The sequence below is a fragment of the Sinohyriopsis cumingii genome, chromosome 2 (assembly GCF_028554795.1).
Source record: "Sinohyriopsis cumingii isolate HCF-2022 chromosome 2, ASM2855479v2, whole genome shotgun sequence".
Lineage (NCBI taxonomy): Eukaryota > Metazoa > Mollusca > Bivalvia > Unionida > Unionidae > Sinohyriopsis > Sinohyriopsis cumingii.
The window spans coordinates 41,341,447-41,363,493 of record NC_142962.1 but is presented as its reverse complement, the minus strand read 5'-3'; the positions used below and the strand labels follow the sequence as shown (position 1 = coordinate 41,363,493).

The 22,047-nt window shown below is 35.5% G+C and overlaps 1 protein-coding gene across 6 annotated transcripts in view; it reads right to left on the bottom strand.

Annotated features, from left to right (window-relative positions):
• LOC149804709 (regulator of G protein signaling 7-like) overlaps positions 1–22,047 on the bottom strand; it is a 294,195-nt gene that overhangs the window by 166,200 nt on the left and 105,948 nt on the right. For all 6 annotated transcript variants that reach the window (XM_089943319.1, XM_089943310.1, XM_089943302.1 and 3 more), the window contains one exon: positions 9,582–9,723. In XM_089943319.1, the coding sequence (XP_089799445.1) occupies positions 9,582–9,723 (142 nt within the window). The remainder of the gene's footprint in view (positions 1–9,581; positions 9,724–22,047) is intronic.

Sequence of the window (22,047 nt, the reverse complement as noted above, 5' to 3'; positions counted from 1 at the left end):
ATAGTTTATTTGGGGTTTGTTTTTTCCTCTTCCCTCTGTGTGTGTGTGTGTGTGTGTGTGTTCGCGTACGTTGTGTAGATCGTACATTTGGTTGTTTTTTTTCTTCTTCCTCCCGAGTGTGGATAGCATATTTGGGGTTTGTATGCGTTAGCGACGTTGTGTGGATAGTATATTTGGGGTTTGTATGCGTTCGCGTACGTTTGTGTGGATAGTTTGTTTGGGGTTTATATTATCTCCCTTCTGTGTTGATAGTATATTTGGGGTTTGTTTTTTCCTCTTCCCTCTGTGTGTGTATGTATGTGTGTGTGTGTGTGCATGTCTCCACGCGTACGTTGTGTGTGTGTGTGTGTGTACTGGTCTCTGTTTGTCCCTATAAAACTCACTTTATCCCTATCAAATACACTCTACCTACCTACCTGCAGTAGCGTGTATTCAGGTCAGCCACTTGCAACACTGTTGACACTTATCCCCTATTGTTCAGTACAGTGACGTCACTGACGCTAGAAATTTCGAGACTATAAATATGGACTTGGGGATTTCCACAGGTTGTAGCTATACATATATACTAGAGTTCATAAACAGGAACATCACTCAAGCTGAGGCTATAAAAAGATAGTGGGATTTTCCAAAGGAATAACCCACAAGTTGTAGTATAAATAGATAGTGAGATTTCATAGGAATTTTAGCTGATTATAGCTATAAATAGATACATGGGTGTTTATCGACGATCGTCACACAAGTTGATTTTGTAAGTAGTTACTAATTTTATCCATTTTATAGTGTGTGTGTGTGTGAGTATGTCTGCGCGCGTACGTTGTGTGTTTGTGTGTGTGTGAGTATGTCTGCGCGCGTACGTTGTGTATGTTTGTGTGTTTGTGTGTGTGTGTATGTCTGCGCGCGTACGTTGTGTGTTTGTGTGTGTGTGAGTATGTCTACGCGCGTACGTTATGTTTGTGTGTTTGTGTGTGTGTGAGTATGTCTGCGCGCGTACGTTGTGTGTGTGTTTGTGTGTTTTTGTGTCTATTGGTCTCTGTTTGTCTGTATAAAACTCCCTTTATCCCTATCAAATACATTCTACCTACCTACCTACAGTAGCGCGTATTCAGGTCAGCCACTTGCAACACTGTTGATACTTATCCCCTAGTGTTCAGTACAGTGACGTCACTGACGCTGCAAATTTTAAGACTATAAATATGGACTTGGGGATTTCCACAGGTTGTAGCTATACATATGTACTAGAGTTCATAAACAGGAATGTCACTCAAGCTGAGGCTATAAAAAGATAATGGGATTTTCCAAAGGAATAACCCACAAGTTGGAGCTATAGATAGTGGAATTTCATAGGAATTTTAGCTGATTATACCTATAAATAGATACATGGGTGTTTATCGACGATCGTCACGCAAGTTGATTTTGTAAGTAGTTACTAATTTTATCCATTTTATTCTAAACCGTTGTAACTTAATTTTCGGGGATATGTTTATTTTCCTTTAAATTCTGGGACAATTTCGTCATTTTAGCGTTACTTTTAGTCACATCCATTTTGTCGTTGAGCATTTCCTTGATTATAGCTATTTATAGCATCATTACAATTATGCAAATTTTTGAACACCCCATCAAGATTTCAGGTCTTGGTAATGCTTTATATATAAATCTCACGCTTGTACTAGTGTATGTATGTCTCTGTCTCTGTTGTGTTTGACCCTCTACCATCATTGTCCCTAGACAATCCCACCATGTTCAATTCCCCTTGACGCTATACAGACCCACCATGTTCAATTTCCATATGTTCAATTCCCCTTGTCCCTAGAGTGACCCAGCAATTTTTCCCATGTTCAATTTCCCTTGACGCTATACAGTCCCATGATTTATTCCCATGTTAAATTCCCCTTGACGCTAGAGTGGCCCACGATTTATTCCCATCTTAAATTCCCCTTGACGCTAGAGTGGCCCACGATTTTTCTCCATGTTAATTTTCCATTGACGCTAGAGTGGCCCAGGGGTCTCTGTAATGCTAATTTCCATTGACGCTAGGGTGGCCCACTTCACTACTATCATAAGACACATTTTCATGAAACATTTCATGGCAATCCTCCAAGTAGTTTAGGAGTAGCAAAAATAAACCTGTGCTAATGGTGGATGACAGACATAGATAGATGGTAGTTGAAAGACCATCTTATTAGCTCCTCTTGTCTATGACTAGTAGACCTAAAAATATAGGGGTGTTTTGTTGTTGATAAAACTAATTTTAATTATACAATACTTACCTGTCACTATTGCTTGTCCAATCTATTTTCATGCTGAAAATAAACTGTCCGTTTGATGTGAATATATTCTTCCAAATGGTGAAAAAGTCAGTATGACCTCTTGACCTTTTACACACCACTCTTTTGCATGGTCATCTTTTTCACAGATGACAATTACGCAAGACATCAGAGCGGGATGGAGGAGGGTATTCGGCAATTGTGACAGGTAAGTATTGTATAATATTAGTTTTACCCCCCAAAATCTATATTTTGAAAGCTCCAATTACTTATCCTGTCACTACTGCTTAGCTGAATTTGTCAATAAGGTGGGTAGGCTGATATCAGACTTATCAAAACAGAGAAATTAAGTGTACTCACCATAGAGGGAGAGGTCAATCTATAGAATGTTCATGTCTCTCCGAGTAACACACTGTGGTGTAATAATGGGAACCAGAGAAAAAATTACTATGCTCTGTTTTTTTGTTTGGCAAATAAATGGAGGTAGAAGGAGCAATGATTAAAGTAAGGCTATGAAGAAGCAATGGCTTGAGCTTCAGGAACTTCAAGTCTCATAAAGTGAGGTCTCGATCGGTGAGTGATTCATATGCTCTTTTGATTGTCATGACAATCCACCAGGAGATAGTGGCAGCCGAAATATCTACTGAGCAACAGAAAAAGGACAAAGGGACATTTCCTACCCTTTATTTTTCCTTTGAAGCCATTAAGATAGAAGCGAACAGCATGCATGGGGCACAAGAGACTCTTTGTGTCATCCACAGTGCAGAATTTACTGAGAGTGGGAATCTCTGTGGGTAAGACGGCTACCAAAGATAACTGATTTTTATAAAGACCTGGTTGACAGAGATGGGAAAGAGTTACAATTACCGTTATATGGGACACAGCCGAAGTTAATGGACAAGGCATGAATCTTGCTTGTTCATCTGGCAGATGCAATCGAAAGGATGAATAGTCTCCTGGACTGAAGACATTGTCTCAATCTCGAAGGTTTCCTCTGACAGAAACTGGTTAAGCGAGAAGAGATAAATTATGTTTAAAAATTACCCCCTTTTCTTGGCGATCAGAAAGTTTGTGAAGTAGAAGGCAGGCGACTGATTGTTTAAGACCCCTAAGACTGCCCCTTTCTGCAAAAGGATGTGCACCTCCTCCCCTAATTTCACCAGATTGGACTGGGGAAAGAAAATGGGGGTCCTTGATAGTGGGGGTTGTTCCGGAAGCTGGAGTTGATAACCCTTGTTTATGATGGAGAAGACCCAACCATTATCGATGATGCTTAAACAAACCCCTGAGAAGAGGACTAAGTGAGTACCTACTGGGATGTTCAAGAAGAAGATGTACAGCAGCAGAGAGGATAAATTGCTAGGGTTGTCCTCCACCCTTTCCTCCTTTAGGAAAGGAAGGAGAGTTAGAGCACTTCCGTTTGGATCTGTGGTGACCAGGGTACCATGGACCTGATGAGGGAGGAGGGGGTCTAGTAAGAGTTTGGGTACTGGACTGAGGATAGGTGGGAAGAGAAAAATTATGTTTAAAAATTGAAATATTTAGCAGATGGCACTTGTGGGCAATTGCCTGACCTCACTTCCTGGTTGATGTCGATGGACCAGGAATTGAGGTGAAAGATCAATGCCAGTCTTGAGAAGCCACAGTAGGAAGGAGGCCCCCAAAGAGGGTCTTGGCTTCTAGATGAGCAGCCCTCAGAAGGTCCTTACTGTGGTTAAGAAAGGCAAGTACAATGCAGTGTCATGGCATATATGCAGAAATTCCAATGATAATACTATGGCAACAGATAGTGCTGGGATGTCTTGGACACAGCTTTCAGCACATTTTAATGTGGCTGGTTCAAGAAGGTCTCTCTCTGCATACTAAAGGTAGTAGCTGAGAAAAGTTTGGCATGCAAAGCTATGGTTACAAGGAAATGGTTTTCTGCTCCATGGCATCAATTGTATTGATGGGAAGGCATGGCCAGGTTCCTAAAGATATACCCACTTTGGCTGCATCTGAGTTCAAAGTAGGAGATTTAATAGACCTCTCTGGGGAATGTACCCAATAGCTGGAAGAAGATAAGGGCTCTCAAAGTTGATGAAGGAACAGACCACCCTCAAGTGATATTCTGGCCTAGTGAACACCTTGATATTTCCTCAGTTGTGGATGAATGTGGGAGAAGTGGTCTGTTTGAGTTTGTACCCCAGAGATCTTTTTGGACTGTGTTTCATAGTTTGGGTCACAAGTCTGGGGGTAACAAATGGTAAACCTCATTAACCTCCTTATCAAAGGACCAGACCTCATCTTATTCATCCATCTGAGATTAAGGGGTGGGCCTGAGAGCAGGTGTCATTGCCACCACTTCTGTCTGAAACTCACTGGAGTCAATGAGGATGGAGTCCATCGTCATCATCATAATCAAGGACACTCTGAGTTGGAGAGTGGCTGGGCATCACTATGTCCCTTGATGGAGGTGGCATAGAAGCAATCTGCACTTCAGTCCCTGATTCATCAAGAGATGCAGAGGGGAGAACAGCTGTCTACTCTAGACGATTTATCACCATTAGCCTTCCAAGAGGAAACCATATGGTGAGGTGATGGCAGGACATGAGCTGCATCACTTCAACTGGGAGGACAAGGTCCAGCAGCCCTCAGGGGCATAATGAACCAAGGTCCCTGAGGTGGAAGGCTCCACATTCTATGAGGGTTCCTAGGTATAACTGGGATGGGGTGGACACAGAAATTGTCCCCATCCCTAACCCGAGTCCTGTGCATGAATTGCAAATCCTGCACTGGGTGGGATGGTGCAGGGAGGAAAGGGAAAGCTTGATCCTGGCCATGTCTCTGTACCATGAGGCTGATGAGTGATAGATGGAAAAGAGCTCATCTTCAGCTGATTTACTACTCTGTGCATCATGGGTACCAGAGGTACCATATGTATTGCAGTGCTCAACCTCCATACTGGGAGCAACCCGCTAAATGTGGTACTCAACCTCCCTAAAGGGAGGATGCAACCCCCCATTTTGGTGCTCAACCTCCTTCAAGGGACGGCACAACCCAATATCGTGGTGCTCAACCTCCTTCAAGGGAGGGCACAACCCACTATCATGGTGCTTTACCTCCCTCATAGGAGAGTGCAATCTGCCATCATGGTGCTCTGAGGTACAGTGGTGCTCTACCTGCTGCCATAGTGCTCTATCTCCCCAACAGGAAGAAGCAACCGGCCAACTGAAGCGTATGCACTGTAAGAGACTTGAGAACTTTCTGTCATCTCCCTAGTCAAATCACTTCTTAAACATTGAGACCCTCCTTCTGGAGGGGATTCAAAGAATGCTGAAGTTGTCCCAGCATGTGAGACCTGGACAAGAAGCCACAAAATTCTGAGGAAGAAGGGGTGGGAAGCATCTTTCATCCTTGATAGTACGTCTGGAATCAGCTAAATTCCAGGTGATAGAAGACCACAATTCACAAACAGTGCAACAATTATTTTTGTGCACTTGGAACACTTGATGCAGTCTGTGTTGGTATTCCACAAAGCCTTTTTGTGGCCACACAGTCCTACAGATTGCTTTGCTGACATTTTTTTGTTGCTGTTAACAAGGAAAAATGGATGTCAGTGAGACTCACCTGGTTTGTAGTAGTGTTGTCCCATGTACACACCAGTGTATGCACTAACAACATGGTTATTGCTGTTAAATTCATCTTATGCATGAATAAACAAAAAACTGAAATTACCTTAAGTATTTTCCACTGAAAGATATAAGAAATTCCACTTGAGTATTTATTTATTGAGGTAACATGTGAATAGATGAACAATATCAACATGAGAGTGTGGTGACGTTATAAATAATCGAGTTTTAAATTAAAATATAGAAAACAATGTCCTCAACATTTCAGCAGGGCCTGTTATTGTCCTAGAACATACAGACCTACCCGTACCACAGTCTATGCTTAGATAAAAGTGTATGTCCAAAATAAATGGGCAGAACATGAGGTAGCCTCAGAATTCCTGCAAAGAATGAATTTCTAATAGGGAAGAAAAAGGCTACAATATGGTTCATTTAAATCCAATGGACAGTTGTAACCCTGAGAATATTAACATCATAGAAAGAGACCGCTAATTTGCAGATTTTTTATTGTTCATGGGTATAATTCCTCTTGTGACTCAGAAAACATCTACTCAGTAATGGTGTTCATAAAAAACAATGCAACATAGGTATATCTACTTTCTGCACATAACCATGCAACAGAGTGGTGTGCAAAAAGGTCAAAAGGTCATACTGACTTTTCTCCACTCTGTCAGAGGATGTATTCAAATCAAACATACAGTGTATTTTCAGCATGAAAATCGATTATCTAAGCAATAGCGGCAGGTTCAGTAACTGCTGCTATTAAAATCAGATAGAATAACTCCCAAGATATAACTATTCATGGTTATACGAACATAATCATACTGCTCTACATGATCTACATAACATTCGTCTACATTTTCTATCTTTATCTGTGTTATGTATATTTAATATATATAATGTTCTTGACCTTTGTCAATGACTGAGGATAGAGTTTAATGTATACCTGATTGTTTTCATATTTAAATAAGTTCTTTACTGATACATGTTTTTATTGTCTAGCCCTATATACAAGCTATAAATATTCTAGAAGCAAACTTGTGATCCACATCCTGGTCATTTTAGAGTTTTTAGTCAAGTGAAATTAGTATATATGCTTGTGGTAAACATAATTAATTATTTATATCTTAAGATCAGTCTGTAGAACCAGTTTTAGTTGTGTTCAGATATAATTTGAGAGGAATCATTTACTGAAATTATTCACTGAAATTACAAAGTACTCATTAACTTTTGGACTAAAATACTATTTTGGGATTAATGAGGACTCATTCAAAGACATTCTAGATTATATCATTGTGATAATTCAAAACTATTGGTACATTAGCATATTCCAGACTAATGAAATGTCAGCACATTCATGATTTTGTGAATTCTATACTTTTGTACTTGTGATAGGACATTTGGGATTATTTGTAATTTAATTCACAATACTGTAAGTTCCTCTTAAATGTTCATTCTGTAATTTAAAGATATTTATTTTTGTTGAGTTTATTAAACTTGATGGTTTTGCTTCTTTCTGTTACCTAATTTAAGAGTCATAACAGTCTGTCATTAGAGAATTTATATTAATGAAACACTGTCAGAGAAATTATTGTGGTGATTTCCTTTTAAAAGCACGTTCTACTATCAAAGGGACACTATTCATGAATGATTACTATCAGGTCTAATGATTGGTCTAAATTTTTGAGTTGCCTCACTATATATAAAAGGCAAATGGATCTGTAATTCAATGCTGATTTTAGCAAGACCATTAAGTTTGAATTTAGTAATACAAACTACATTTTGGTAAAAGAAAATGGGCACTATACCAGAAGCAAGGAAGGAAGGAATCCACTCCAAGCCAAATTTTTTGCCAATGCTGATGCTGTGATATTATTATGATACAGTTTTCTTTTTCTAAAGAAACAATTTGATTTGTATGGTAAACTTGCATCATACTATCACTATTATCTGTTTTCCCTCTACAGGTTAATTATACACCCCACATGATACCCATATATCTACATGACCTATACATAATTAAGCTTGTAGTGTACTGATACACATGATATACATGGGTAGGGCAATTATGTACTCACATGCTACTTAAAATTAGTGATTTCTTGATTAAGAGATTAAAATGTTCAATAAAGATACAATCAGCATTTGGGTGGATCAATTGGTTCTTATGTTTTACCAATCAAATGGCATATATTTGTAGTAATCAAGCTTGAATGACTTTGATTACTTTATGATTGTATATTCACATTAAAGACTCTACAAATTTTTAAAGTCTGAATATGTGTCATTTTGTTATTTGAAAATTGATTTTAATTTTTAAAAAATGGTACTAGACTGAGAATTTTGTTTTAAAAGGATCTGTATTGGGTTTTCTAATTAAAGGCACCAAACGTGGTCTGTTTGTTTTGTATGTGACACCTGGTAGAGGTAAACTGTTTCTAGGGTCTGCACATTTTGTGTGATAACTCTGCAATGAAATGAAATACACAAAAACTGTGACAAGGTTCCTGGAAAGATACTTTTTGCTATCAGAGGATTCAGATACATCACTGTTCCAAAACTGCATAACATTACTCAGGCTCTAAATGTACTGAATATGAATAACTATTTTATTTCACCAAACTTCAGACATGTCATCTTTGTGAAGCTGATTTTAACTGGGATAGAGATATTGAAATCTGATTGCAGAAATTTTGATTTAAACTAATGTCTACATCTGAAAATGCTGGAGTCATTTAACTTAATGTCTACATCTGAAAATGCTGGAGTCATTTAACCTGTCTACATCTGAAAATGCTGGAGTCATTTAACCTAATGTCTACATCTGAAAATGCTGGAGTCATTTAACTTAATGTCTACATCTGAAAATGATGGAGTCATTTAACCTGTCTACATATAAAAATGATGGAGTCATTTAACCTAATGTCTACATCTGAAAATGCTGGAGTCCTTCAACCTAATGTCTACATCTGAAAATGCTGGAGTCATTTAACCTAATGTCTACATCTGAAAATGCTGGAGTCATTTAACTTAATGTCTACATCTGAAAATGTTGGGGTCATTTAACCTAATGTCTACATCTGAAAATGTTGGGGTCATTTAACCTAATGTCTACATCTGAAAATGCTGGGGTCATTTAACCTAATGTCTACATCTGAAAATGCTGGGGTCATTTAACCTAATGTCTACATCTGAAAATGCTGAAGTTATTGAACCTAATGTCTACATCTGAAAATGCTGGGGTTATTTAACCTAATGTCTACATCTGAAAATGCTGGAGTCATTCAACCTAATGTCTACATCTGAAAATGCTGAAGTCATAGCATATGCTCTCTTGCACTTCATGCAAGTGAGTTCAAGAGTGATCAATGAGGATAAATGTAAGAAGACTTTATTTGCTATTTCTAAGAAACTGATCAAAAGGAATGAATAAAATCCTGTAATAAAGATCTTAATCTTTAAGTGTCATTACATTTTCATGAATTCAGTAAATATGATATGACAAACTTTAATGAATTACTGTGTGGAAGTATGAACATTGTACACTGCATATTATGTTCCTTTATACATTTGTGGTGCAGCAATGGAGGTTAAAAAATTTGGTTCCTTGCCAAAATTTCATGATCCAAAATTTGTTTTAAAAGTCCACTAGAATTTTTATATTACAGCATTTGAGGCAATTATGTTGAGTTGAGACATTTCTTACTTGGCCTGTGCTTCCGCCTGCATAAATATAAATTCCCACTTTCTGGAAAACATCTTCTGTAGCCTGGCTAGATTCTCTGCTTCATAATCTGCAAGCTCTAGCCGCTGCTTATTCTGCATTGTTCTTTTGCATAAATATACAGCTGAAAGATATGTAATAAACTTGACATTTTAGCTTATTTTTCACATACAATTGAAATTGTATTACCATCTTAATTACATTTTAATAGCATTTTAACCACACTTTATTAGCATGTAAACTTCATTTTGATAGCAACTAAACTGCATTATAATAGCATCTAAATTTTGTTATAATAGCATCTAAACTTCATTATATAAATTTCATGTTATTAGTATCTTAACCATATTTAATTAGTATCTAAACTTCATTTAATTAGCATATAAACTTCATTTTAATAGCATCTAAACTTCATTTTATTGGCATCTAAACTTCATGTTATTAGTATCTCAGCCACATTTTATTAGCATCTTAACCCTATTTTATTAGCATCTTTACATTTTATTAGCATCTATACTACATTTTATTAGCATCTTTACATTTTATAAGCATCTATACTACATTTTATTAGCATCTTTACATTTTAATAGCATCTAAACTTCATTTTATTGGCATCTAAACTTCATGTTATTAGTATCTCAGCCACATTTTATTAGCATCTTAACCCTATTTTATTAGCATCTTTACATTTTATTAGCATCTTTACATTTTATTAGCATCACTACTATTTTTTTTAGCATCTTTACATTTTATTAGCATCTTTACATTTTATTAGCATCACTACTATTTTTTTTAGCATCTTTACATTTTATTAGCATCTTTACATTTTATAAGCATCTCTATTACATTTTATTAGCATCTTTACATTTTATTAGCATCTCTACATTTTATTAGCATCTTTACATTTTATTACTATCTTTACATTTAATTAGCATCTTTACATTTTATAAGCATCTATACTACATTTTATTAGCATCTTTACATTTTAGAAGCATCTCTACATTTTATTAGCATCTTTACATTTAATTAGCATCTTTACATTTTATTAGCATCTTTACCAACTTTTATTAAGCACCATCTTACTAGCAGCTTAACTTTATTCATTAGAATAGAAACTTCATTTCATTAGCATCTAAAGTGCATTTTATAAGCATCTTTACATTTTATTAGCATCTTTACTACATTTTATCTGCATCTTCACCACATTTTATTAGCATCTCTACCTCATTTTATTAGCATCTTTACTACATTTTATTAGCATCTTTACTACATTTTATTAGCATCTTTACTACATTTTATTAGCATCTTCACATTTTATTAGCATCTTTACCTCATTTTATTAGCATCTTTACTAGCATCTTTACTACATTTTATTAGCATCTTTACTACATTTTATTAGCATCTTCACCACATTTTATTAGCATCTTTACCTCATTTTATTAGCATCTTTACTAGCATCTTTACTACATTTTATTAGCATCTTTACTACATTTTATTAGCATCTTTACCTCATTTTATTAGCATCTTTACTAGCATCTTTACTACATTTTATTAGCATCTTTACTACATTTTATTAGCATCTTTACCTCATTTTATTAGCATCTTTACTACATTTTATTAGCATCTTTACTAGCATCTTTACTACATTTTATTAGCATCTTTACTACATTTTATTAGCATCTTTACTAGCATCTTTACTACATTTTATTAGCATCTTTACTACATTTTATTAGCATCTTCACCACATTTTATTAGCATCTTTACCTCATTTTATTAGCATCTTTACTACATTTTATTAGCATCTTTACTACATTTTATTAGCATCTTTACTAGCATCTTTACTACATTTTATTAGCATCTTTACTACATTTTATTAGCATCTTTACCCCATTTTATTAGCATCTTTACTAGCATCTTTACTACATTTTATTAGCATCTTTACCTCATTTTATTAGCATCTTTACTAGCATCTTTACTACATTTTATTAGCATCTTTACTACATTTTATTAGCATGTTAATCAGATTTTATTAACATCTTAATTATAATTTATAAGATTACGTCAAAGTGGGACACAACAGCTATTTTGCACCTACTGTAGTTATAAATTAATAGTCAAAAATACATATTCTTTGCAACCATGTGATAAGTAGAGTATGTTAATCAAATACAACACTGAATAATGAAATAATTTACTCACATCAGTCATCTTCAGGTATACATTATTAATCTTGTTTAAAAAATCTCATATCTATTTCAAAAACAGTAATGTCAGATTCATTCATACTACACAAAGTTAAAACAGAAAATAACTCAAAAATAAATTACAGGACATAGTGATGTGTTAATATTCGCATCTTCAAGTGATGATCATAACATTTCCCAAGCTTCTTGCTGATCCAGTGAAATGTGTAACATTTGTTGTATTGAGAAGATTCTGTCATACACCACTTTCAGTCACGAGTCAAAAGGACAATAACTTAAACAACTTAAATAATAATAGTACAAACATAGTGATTTTGAAGATATACACTTCTTCTGGTGATTATCATAATAAAACTGAGGGACTAGTTGAACTAACGAGATTGTGTCATATACAGAATTAAGCTACATGACAAAATGGGTAATAAACTCTAACAAAAATTGCAGGAACAACATCTTGAGGTGTCAATCATATTCATTACAATCCATAAAAGTGGGACTGGTTGTGCTAATGAGTTTGTATCATGTCCTGTATTAAACTACAAGATTTCAAGACCCCCCAAAAAAGGCATTGTACCAGTACAGTTATTTTATGACATGCACATCTCCAGGTGATAATTATGATATTTACCTAGTTTCATGCCAATCAGTTATAAATTGCAGGGCTAGCTGAGATTGTGTCATGCATTGTGTTCAGTAACATGACAGAATGGGCAATAACTCTAACAAAAACTGCAGGAGTCAAGTGATTTTTTTTATACACGCATCTTCGGGTGATGAGAGTTTATCAGGTTTCATGTTAACCCATCAACAACAGGGGGACTAGTTGTGCTACCAAGATTGTGTCATTACACTGGATTAAGTTCCAACGCATAACGGGCAACAGCTAAAAACTGCAGAAGCAAAGTGATTTGTTGATAGTATATCAACTGTTGACGACCGTATTATTTATAAAGCTTCATGGCAATTAATTAAAACTGCAAGACTTGTTGCTTTGACAAGATACTGTTATACACTGCTACATGATAAAAAGGGGCAATAATTAATAAAACTTGTTAGAGCACAGTGATTTATCGATGTGCACATCTTTGTGATGACCATAATATTTATCTTGTGCAAATCAAATATGGCAGGACCGCTTTTGTGCTATTGAAATTGTGTGCCTGATAGAATGATGGATGGATAGATGAATGAAAGGACACAAGGATTACAACTAATATGGGGTTCTATTGACTGCCACTCCACTCTCTCTAGGTCCACCAAATTATAAATATGTAAAATCAATAACACCATGTCAGACAAATTCATGCTTCACTGGTAAAACGACCAACCTTTGATATCCTGTAATCCTCAAATATAAGCTAAACCCACCCCACCCCCATCAATAATTAAGCTCTCATGAACATGTACTTCGTTTTGGTTGGTAAACTAATTTTAATTATGTTATCATGTGAATATATCCTCCATAGAGTGGAGACTTGTCAACAAGTCTAGCCATGTACCACGCATGCCCATGCATAAAACAGTTATCTTTTTCAAAGATGATGGTCACACAAAGACATCAGAATGGGAAGGGAGGATATCTGGCATCACCACTAAGTATGTGCTACATAATTTAAATTTAGTTTGCTCCTAAAACAAAATGACACTTTAATATAAGTAAAAGAAACTGTACATACTTGCTTATAAGTCATTATTTAATTTCTGAAAATTCGATTCATGCAGAGTAGGGGGTAGGGGTCCTCTTATAAGTGTGCCATAAAAATTTTTTATATATAACTCTTGGGGTAAAATTGGCAAATCTAGATACTTCCTGCATACAAAAATAGTTAATTCAAATATCTGTACATTTTCGTGCCACTATTCCTCCTCAGAAATGTGTATATGGATTGTACTGTGTATATGTTTGATGACAGTATTTATTACACATTACTTGTATCTACAGTTATTTAGATCTTAATTTGAAAATATTGCACATAAATTAAATTTTGGCCACTGCAAAGTAAAGTTCTGTTTTTGATATTTATTGTTGGTCTTTAGTAGCAGGTATACTGCTTCTATCTTTTCTTGGTGCAAGTCCTAACAACCTGTACTGGTATTAATATACATGTATGTGTATTTCTGTACAAAAACTGTGTTTGATGTAACAAAAGTTATGATTTGATTTCTATTTTTCTTTTCTACAAGTTAGATTAATTCCAAAATGATATTTCCCAAGTTTTGTCCCAGTTTCCCAGTGCAAATGACCTGATAAGCCCTTGGCGTGTAAAGATAGCACTCACTTTGTTTTCAAGTTGACAATCCTTAATCTGATTGAGCTGTGAATTAATACCCATACTTGTTCACCGCCAAATAGAGTTCTACAACTTCATGTGCATGTCTGACCTTAATCCCTTAGCATGTAGAGGCAGCACCCTCTTTGTTTTCCCACTTGACATTTTTTGAATGAGCCAAGAGTTTGATACTTGCTTGGTGCCAGACAACTTACAGTGACTATTTGAACTCGCAGTGATCTTGCCACACAATTGACATGCATTCAGTTGCAGAATTCTATAGATATCACAGACTGTATGATCAAAGTGTTACTCACACAGCCCAAGCTCTGTCTCTACATAAGCACCTGCATAAGACAGTGAAGCCATTGGAAATGGAGCTGTAAGATATTTTCAATGATTAGACAGTGATGGAGGATTTCAGAACTGGATCAGGCAATGAAGATGAATTCATGGACTTTATATCAGATGACACTAGATAGTGATATGTGGTCTTAACTCTCATCGTTTATTTGTAAGACGTTGAATTCACCTATTGCAGGATTTTGTAAATCAGAACTCGATCATTCTGAACTACTATTTTTATACCGCTATACTGAATTCACTTATTTGTGATATCCATGGATTTAAAATATCAATTATTATGGATTTTAATGGATTTAATTAGGACAAACTGTGAGTTCTCAGTTTTATTTGTGGCATATTCAACTGTATTTAGTGATGAAAATCTGGTTCTAGTATTGTCTTTATTTTTTGTATCTATCTAGCCAGTTTCGCTTGTCTATTTTTCCAAAGTGGAACTCTACTTTATGACAACAAGTCACCCCGTCAGATGGATCCAAATTGCAAAATACACAACGACTTATAGGAGGGTCGAATAGTAATTGGCTTTCTGTAGCCATAAAATAGGGTTGGGGGGTTGGTATGACTTAGTGGAACACAGGTAACCTGTTGCTAAAGCATAGTCAAGTTTGCCAGATGGTTTGGTTGAATGTGTTAAAGCTAATAAAAAACACAAAAATATGGTACGTAATCAACTTTTTTTTATGTATCTCTGAGCCACATGTTATGTTCCAGCTAACAGTCTGCACTTTGTTGACTAAAGTATGGAAGGACACCTCAATAAATGGTTCACTTTGATGAACAAGACAGGACATCATTTGGTTTGATAAAAACAAAAAGAAGCAATTGACTTCAAAGAGGGACAACTACAATCAGTGTGTTTCCTACAACACCAATTACAGAACATTTTCACCTATCATTCACCTTGGGTTGAAAAACAAACTAAAAAAGTATTTTTATGAAATGGCAGACATTTATACCAAATAATCAAATTATATAACTAAAATGTTACTCATTATTATACTAAATTTGTTACTAAATTTTAATACTTTTAACATTATTGTTATGTGTAATATATTTCTGAGGCTAGAAATTATATACATGACTGAGAATTACTGGGATTTTATCACATTCTGTCTGTCTGCTTTGGGTGGGATTCTCATCCTAGGTCTTGAACTGACAGGTATACAAGAACCAAGTTATCTTCAAAACAGGTGATCTTGAGCAATCATGTGCATAACACATTTTGCCAAACCATGAGAGCTTACAAATGGATAAAGGGTTTTGTTGTGGGAGACGACCCACTGCAACCATATCTTGTGTCAGTATGGTTGGTAAAGCTGAAGTTGAGAATATAGTTGAAGCTCATAGGTTGCACAGCAGTCATTTATATCAATGGCTGCTGGGCTAGATTTGCCATCTGTCTTGCACAATTGTCACAAGTGGGTCACATGACAGAAACATGGTGGACCAGATCAACAATCAGTGCATATTAACTGAGCAGTTACGGCAGCAACAATCTGACTTTTTTAAATTTCCATTTCATTTTCCTGATGTAAACATTGTACAAAAATATCTTATCATAACTTGATTTTCAAAATGGCAATTTACTAATTTGTGATTTTAGATCAATGTATATATGTACAATAACCCTAATGAATATGCTCTGTTTGTTTTATGAGCAACATATAATTTCAATTTGTGTATGACTTTATAATAGGGTTACTATACTTGAACTTTTAAAAAAGTGGATACTCCAGAGAGTATAGGTATTGAGGTTTCAGGACCAAAAAGGATGACATGTCTGACAAAAATATGTATGGTAATCCTCCATTAGAATATGGTATTTGATGATTTTTAGTTGAACAGCCCTAGAAAGGTTACAGAGGCACCTGAAGCATAGGCAAACTCATTCTTGGGGTTCCATGTTTGCAGGATGCTTTCTCTATGTAGGAAATATAACAATCTGAAATAACACACTGTTAAGAATTTGCAAACAGTGACCTAACACCACTATTGAAATGGTAGACATTGCTAGTGTCTGAATGCATCCTGTGAAATTATTTTAAAAATTATCATAAATATGCATTTATGTTTGAAATATCATCCCAGTGTAATTACTAGACAAGTTTTTTGTGATGTCACTTCAAAGCCAAATATTGGCTGTATTATCTCAAACATCCCAAGTTCATGCAGACTAATGATGGGGGAATCGACTGTTATGTATATTTGATTTAATTTATATTTGATTTAATTTAATTGCTTTTTTAGTTTTATTTTTTTTAAAAATTCCATTACATGCTATTGCAATGTAACTTTATTTACTGGATTTGACATTTTCTAGAAAATCAGTTCAGTTCTATCTGACCTGACTGTTTTTAATAAACAACTAATAATAGAAACTTTGTATCTAATGCTGACATAGTTCCTGACCTTGATTCAGAATCACTAAGAGTTAAAGTAAACATTTTAATTTTTTTTTTAATTCTTCTGAGAGTAAGATTCATAAAGTGAAATTGAGGCCATACTGAGAGTATGTGATGTTAGGCATATAAAAAGCTTCTATGTTGTTCTAGAAGAGTAATCATGTGACCCTCATGCAGGAATCTGTTTTGCATCTTAAATTAGTGTATAACTGTTTTCTATAGAGAATTTAGGCAGTCGGGCTTTAAACCATTGACACTAAAAGGTGTTTTGTTGTGACCAGTTGGAGATGAATTTTAAATTTTTCTTCAAATTATTTGGATTCCAAAAGATTATTTTTCCCTGGAAATACCTGTGCTATAACTTAATTCTTGGGCAGTTTTAGAATTTACACAGAATTCAAAAACTGGAATATTATTTTCTGTGATTCAACAAAGAACTGCTGACACATCAGTATGACGCTGACCACAGCATATGTCATCGCCTTCCATTTTGGATTTCATCAGGATTTGAACTCAGTTTCATTAGGACTTTTTATCACTAGGACTTCTATTTTTTAATTCTTAGATTATTCTTGGATTATTTTTGGATTTGATTCATAGAACCGTAAGTTCTTTTTCTCATTTTAACTTGTTTTCTAGAAAAATAAATTATTTGTTAAAGTTTACAAAGCTTGTTGTCTTCACTCTTTTCTTGTTGCATTTTCTAAGAGTCTAAACATAACATGATATCACTCCCGCAACAATGATGATCATTTACTCACTCAGGCACCACTGTGTGACAAATAAGAACAACTGTTTGCGGAAAGCATCACAAATGAACCTGCTGGAGGATGAACTAGAATGTCTTTTTGTGGTAAGCATTGAAAACTAACCTACTGGAGGTTCTTCAAAGCATTTTGTAGCTTGTCATAGTTCTATCAACTCCAGGACTGTACATCTGCCAGGCACAGTTCATGCAGCAAAAAGAAATGTACCGGTAAGTATTTCATAGTACCGAAGGTAAAAATGTTGGCACCATAACAGATCTCCTTGTATCCAAATGCAAAATGTCCAAGGGTGCATGATCAGTACCATAATTCTCATCACATTCCCCATTATGGACCTTTTTCTCACAAATAACAAGTGTGGTAGGCTTCAAGAGGTGTTCCTCATGTGGTACTTTGGCAAGTGACATAATTCTGGACAACAGTTTATATAAAAGCCGTATGTATATTTATTTATTTAGCAAGTAAGACTGCTTATGGACAAGCAGTGTTGTCCTGTCATACATTAAATCTAATGTGGGTTGCTCGGCTCAGTGCTTGTCATTTGCCTGGCACAGTGCACATAACCCTAATGTTCATCTGCATCAATCCATGATTCTGAACCTACTTTTTGACTCAAGCCTGAATTGCAAAGTATGCCTAGATATATTTCATAGAAACCAGACCTTCAAGATTTACACCTTGATGCCTTTGCATTATGTTGGAGTTTCCACACTCTAACATACGCTCTTCACCCTATAATTCTTAGAGTTTTACAGAAAATGAAAGAGAGGGAGGGGAGGTGGTTATGGTAACACCAATCTTGAGTACTCAGCAATGGTTCCTCAAGCTAATGTCTTTTGTGTCAGATCAGCCTAACATACTGACCAGAACATCGAAGATTCTGTTTCTTTCACAGGACCTCACCCAATGAATAAGCTCCACATAGAGGTGTTTCCATTATCAGGCAGGCTATTGAGTAAAAAACTAATCACTTCAATTTCTGACATTTTATGCCACACATGGAAAGATTCAACACAGTTATGCTATCATACGTATCTCAAGTGACCGCTCTGCTTTAATGACTACAACCTACCCCATCCATTCTGCTAATTTGTACATTTTCTTTTGGCATCTTTAGCTGTGCTCATTCATAATGGATAAAAATATAGTACAATCAATACATCCATATCTGCTATTAGCACATTTATATTTTTGTTAGATGGTTCAAATTATTTACAACACCCACTGCTTGCATGTTTCAGATCAGTTTTTAACCAGAGATCTAATTTACCCAAGATTGTTGTCACATCATATGTTACTAATGTGCTAGAGATACTTAAATTGCTTTCACCAGTACCTTATTTGCTGACCTATAAGTCGATGCGGAGTACAAGTTGAATGAACAAATTTGGTAAATTTTCCATCCTTCATCCATAATGGTGAATAATTGTTATTTGATCACGCGGTACAATAAGAAAACTGTGATGGAATATGTCATGGTTATTCATCTTCTAATTTGTCAATTCTAGCACACCTGTATCAAATTTAAACAATGTATATTATAAACAATGTATATTCTAATGCATGCTGTTTTAGCGCAATTACATTTAATGTAAGTTGACTTTTAATACTGACAATCATGTAACTGTTTAAAATCCTCATCAATGAGGAGTCCTATATTTTTTCAAACATGATCTCTTTCCCAAAATGAAATATGTTTTTACACATTATTTTTCGTACTTTTGGAGATTTTTTCCATACAAAAAAATGATGTGACATAAGATAAAGCAATTTGATGACAAAATCCATATACAAGTTGATTAGGAGTACAAGAAGAAGCTAAGATTTTCTGATAGAAAAGCATCATCTTACAGGCCAGCAAATACGGTATGTAAAACTTCCTTTAAGTTTCCACTGTACACACTGATTCTGCTACTGACATTGCTTCTAGCCAGAGACAGCAAACCCTTAACTTCTTAGGAATTTACCTCTATATAAGAACAGTTATCAATATAACAGGAAATCTTAAGCAACTGAATGCAGATAATCAGTTGGGTGAATTTGCTTAACAGCTGATGCATCAGACATATGTCATTGTACAGTCAGTCTTGTGGATATTTCAATCAGCCAAACAGTATTAAGAATAATGAAACCAAACTGTTAGTTTCCATGCCACTTTTTCGACAGTGAACAGGCATTATATCAAGATGGCTAAAATCCACCATGCAAACTTCTGCCATCAAGACTGATATCTTGCACTACGTAGTATATAAATGGCATTCACTAGTGCTACTCACTTAGACAAGGTACATCTGGCTACAACGTTTTCAGAAAAGCTGGCTAGAGCAAAGACTAAGCAGAAAACAATGCACTGACTTGCAGCTCCTCTAAAAGTGGCAGGATTAAATTTTTTTTTCATTCTTGTGGGACTTGGACAAAGTTATAGTCCGTGAGGAAACTCATCAAAATGCAAACAAGTCCTTGGAAGAAATGGTCCTGACTTTTTGAAGTCGAGTAAAACATCAGAGTTACTGTTAACCAGTCACAAAATAGATCCTAGTGCAAGAACTGTAACAGAACATTGTGGATGGGCTGGTCTTCAAAGCACAGGAAAATCAGGATTCCCAGTGATCAGAGATATGCCGCTACTACTCCCATGACTTGGGTAAGGGGTGTTGAAGTGATCCTGAATGGCAGAACCCAGAATTAAAACACTTCCTGGTCCATGCAAAATTGGAGGTATATGTGATGAGAAAATAGTGGAATAAGCAAATATGCATCCTAAAGGTTGATGGAGATTTCCCAGTTGGGCAGACACATTGCATTATGGGTTGAGGATGTGGTCTCTATCTTGAAAGATTCTCCAAAGAAACAGTTTAGAGGGAAAGACTGACAAGAAGGCAAATATTTTGTGTTTTTCTTGGTGACCTTGAAAATTTGGGAGTAGAAAGCAGGAGATTGGCAGTTCATTACCCTTTCAACTGCCCATTTCCTCAAATGGTGTGAACCACTTTCTTGAATTTCACCAGACACTTAACTCATTTACATGGCAGAAAGTACCATTATATAGTCACATATAAGCTGAATAATTTAGGAAAAAATAAAGGCCTGGAAGAAGGGGGGTTGGCTTATCCGCGGGCCAATGTCTAAACTTGACAGTATTTAAGTGTTTTTGTTAACTACTGTAAAGGCTGTAAATCTTGGGACATGAACAAATAATTTTTTCTGTGTCCTAAGACATATGCATGTGAAAAAAATGTTTGGGGTGACCCAACACTTATTAAACTGTTATCAAGTACTATGAATGATTTTGTTATTATTTTGCATGTGCATATTTTCTGATTTCCCCATCATGAAATTAAATAAAGGTAAATACAGACTTCATAATTTGCAGGCCATTTGAGTTTACCCGGGAGATCAGGCTGAACTATAAAGTATAGCACTTGCACAGTGTAAAGCATGCATAGCGTCACTTAAATCCTTTTGTATTCCCAAATATATTAGATGCAGATTTTCCTTTATTCATTGTTTTGACCAAATTGCATTCTTCCAGATCACATTTCATCTAGTCCTTAATAGCTGTTCCATTTACACTGAATCTTGCGCTCACGAGTTACTCATTTTCAATGATATAAGCGATCCTACAAACTGAGATAATATTTATGAAAAGGTACGCACATTTAATTGCACAGGGCACATAACCAGCATTAACTTACATGTTCACAAAGAGTGGTAATAATAAATACTAAAATTCTCATTATAGATCATCCAAGGTCATCATCAATCTATGTTTTGTGTTTTTGCTGAACAACATCACAACTTTCCACACAATTTTAAGTTTGATATTTTGGCATCTCCTTTATTTATAATTGGTGGATTTGTCTTTCGTTTTCCGACAGCAATACAGGCCTGTTAATCATTAAAACCTTGAAACTGGCTTGTGTAAGTGGGAATTTTGACAGGCAACTATACCAGTGCATTGGTGTGTAATTGCCTTTCATTCCATAATATTAGCACAATTACTGTAGTTTTGTAAAACGGGGTGTAAGGCATACCTGTCACCTTTTCAAAAGACAAGTAGGGAGAATGAATAAAAAAAATAAAGAGAATACGACCTAAAATTGGGAGGTTTTTCATGGCATTTTTAAAGCCTTGTTGTCACTAGTATTGATCGAGCTTTCAGGTCTAATATGGGCAAAATTCGCAAATGACACACGTGCCTTATTTTCCCCCTTGACATGCTCTATTTTCATATTCTGATCAGCTGTGGCCAAACTGCACAACAGCTAATGTTAATCTTTAATAAACAAGAAAGAAAGCCAGCACAACAAATTAAAAGTTAATCCTTATCGATGCAACTATTCTGTGAAAACAACTTGCCCTCCGTCATGATTCAAAGAAACCGTGTTATGCAAGCACTAACAATTGATTGGCAATTAAAGGATTACCAAATTTGTTCA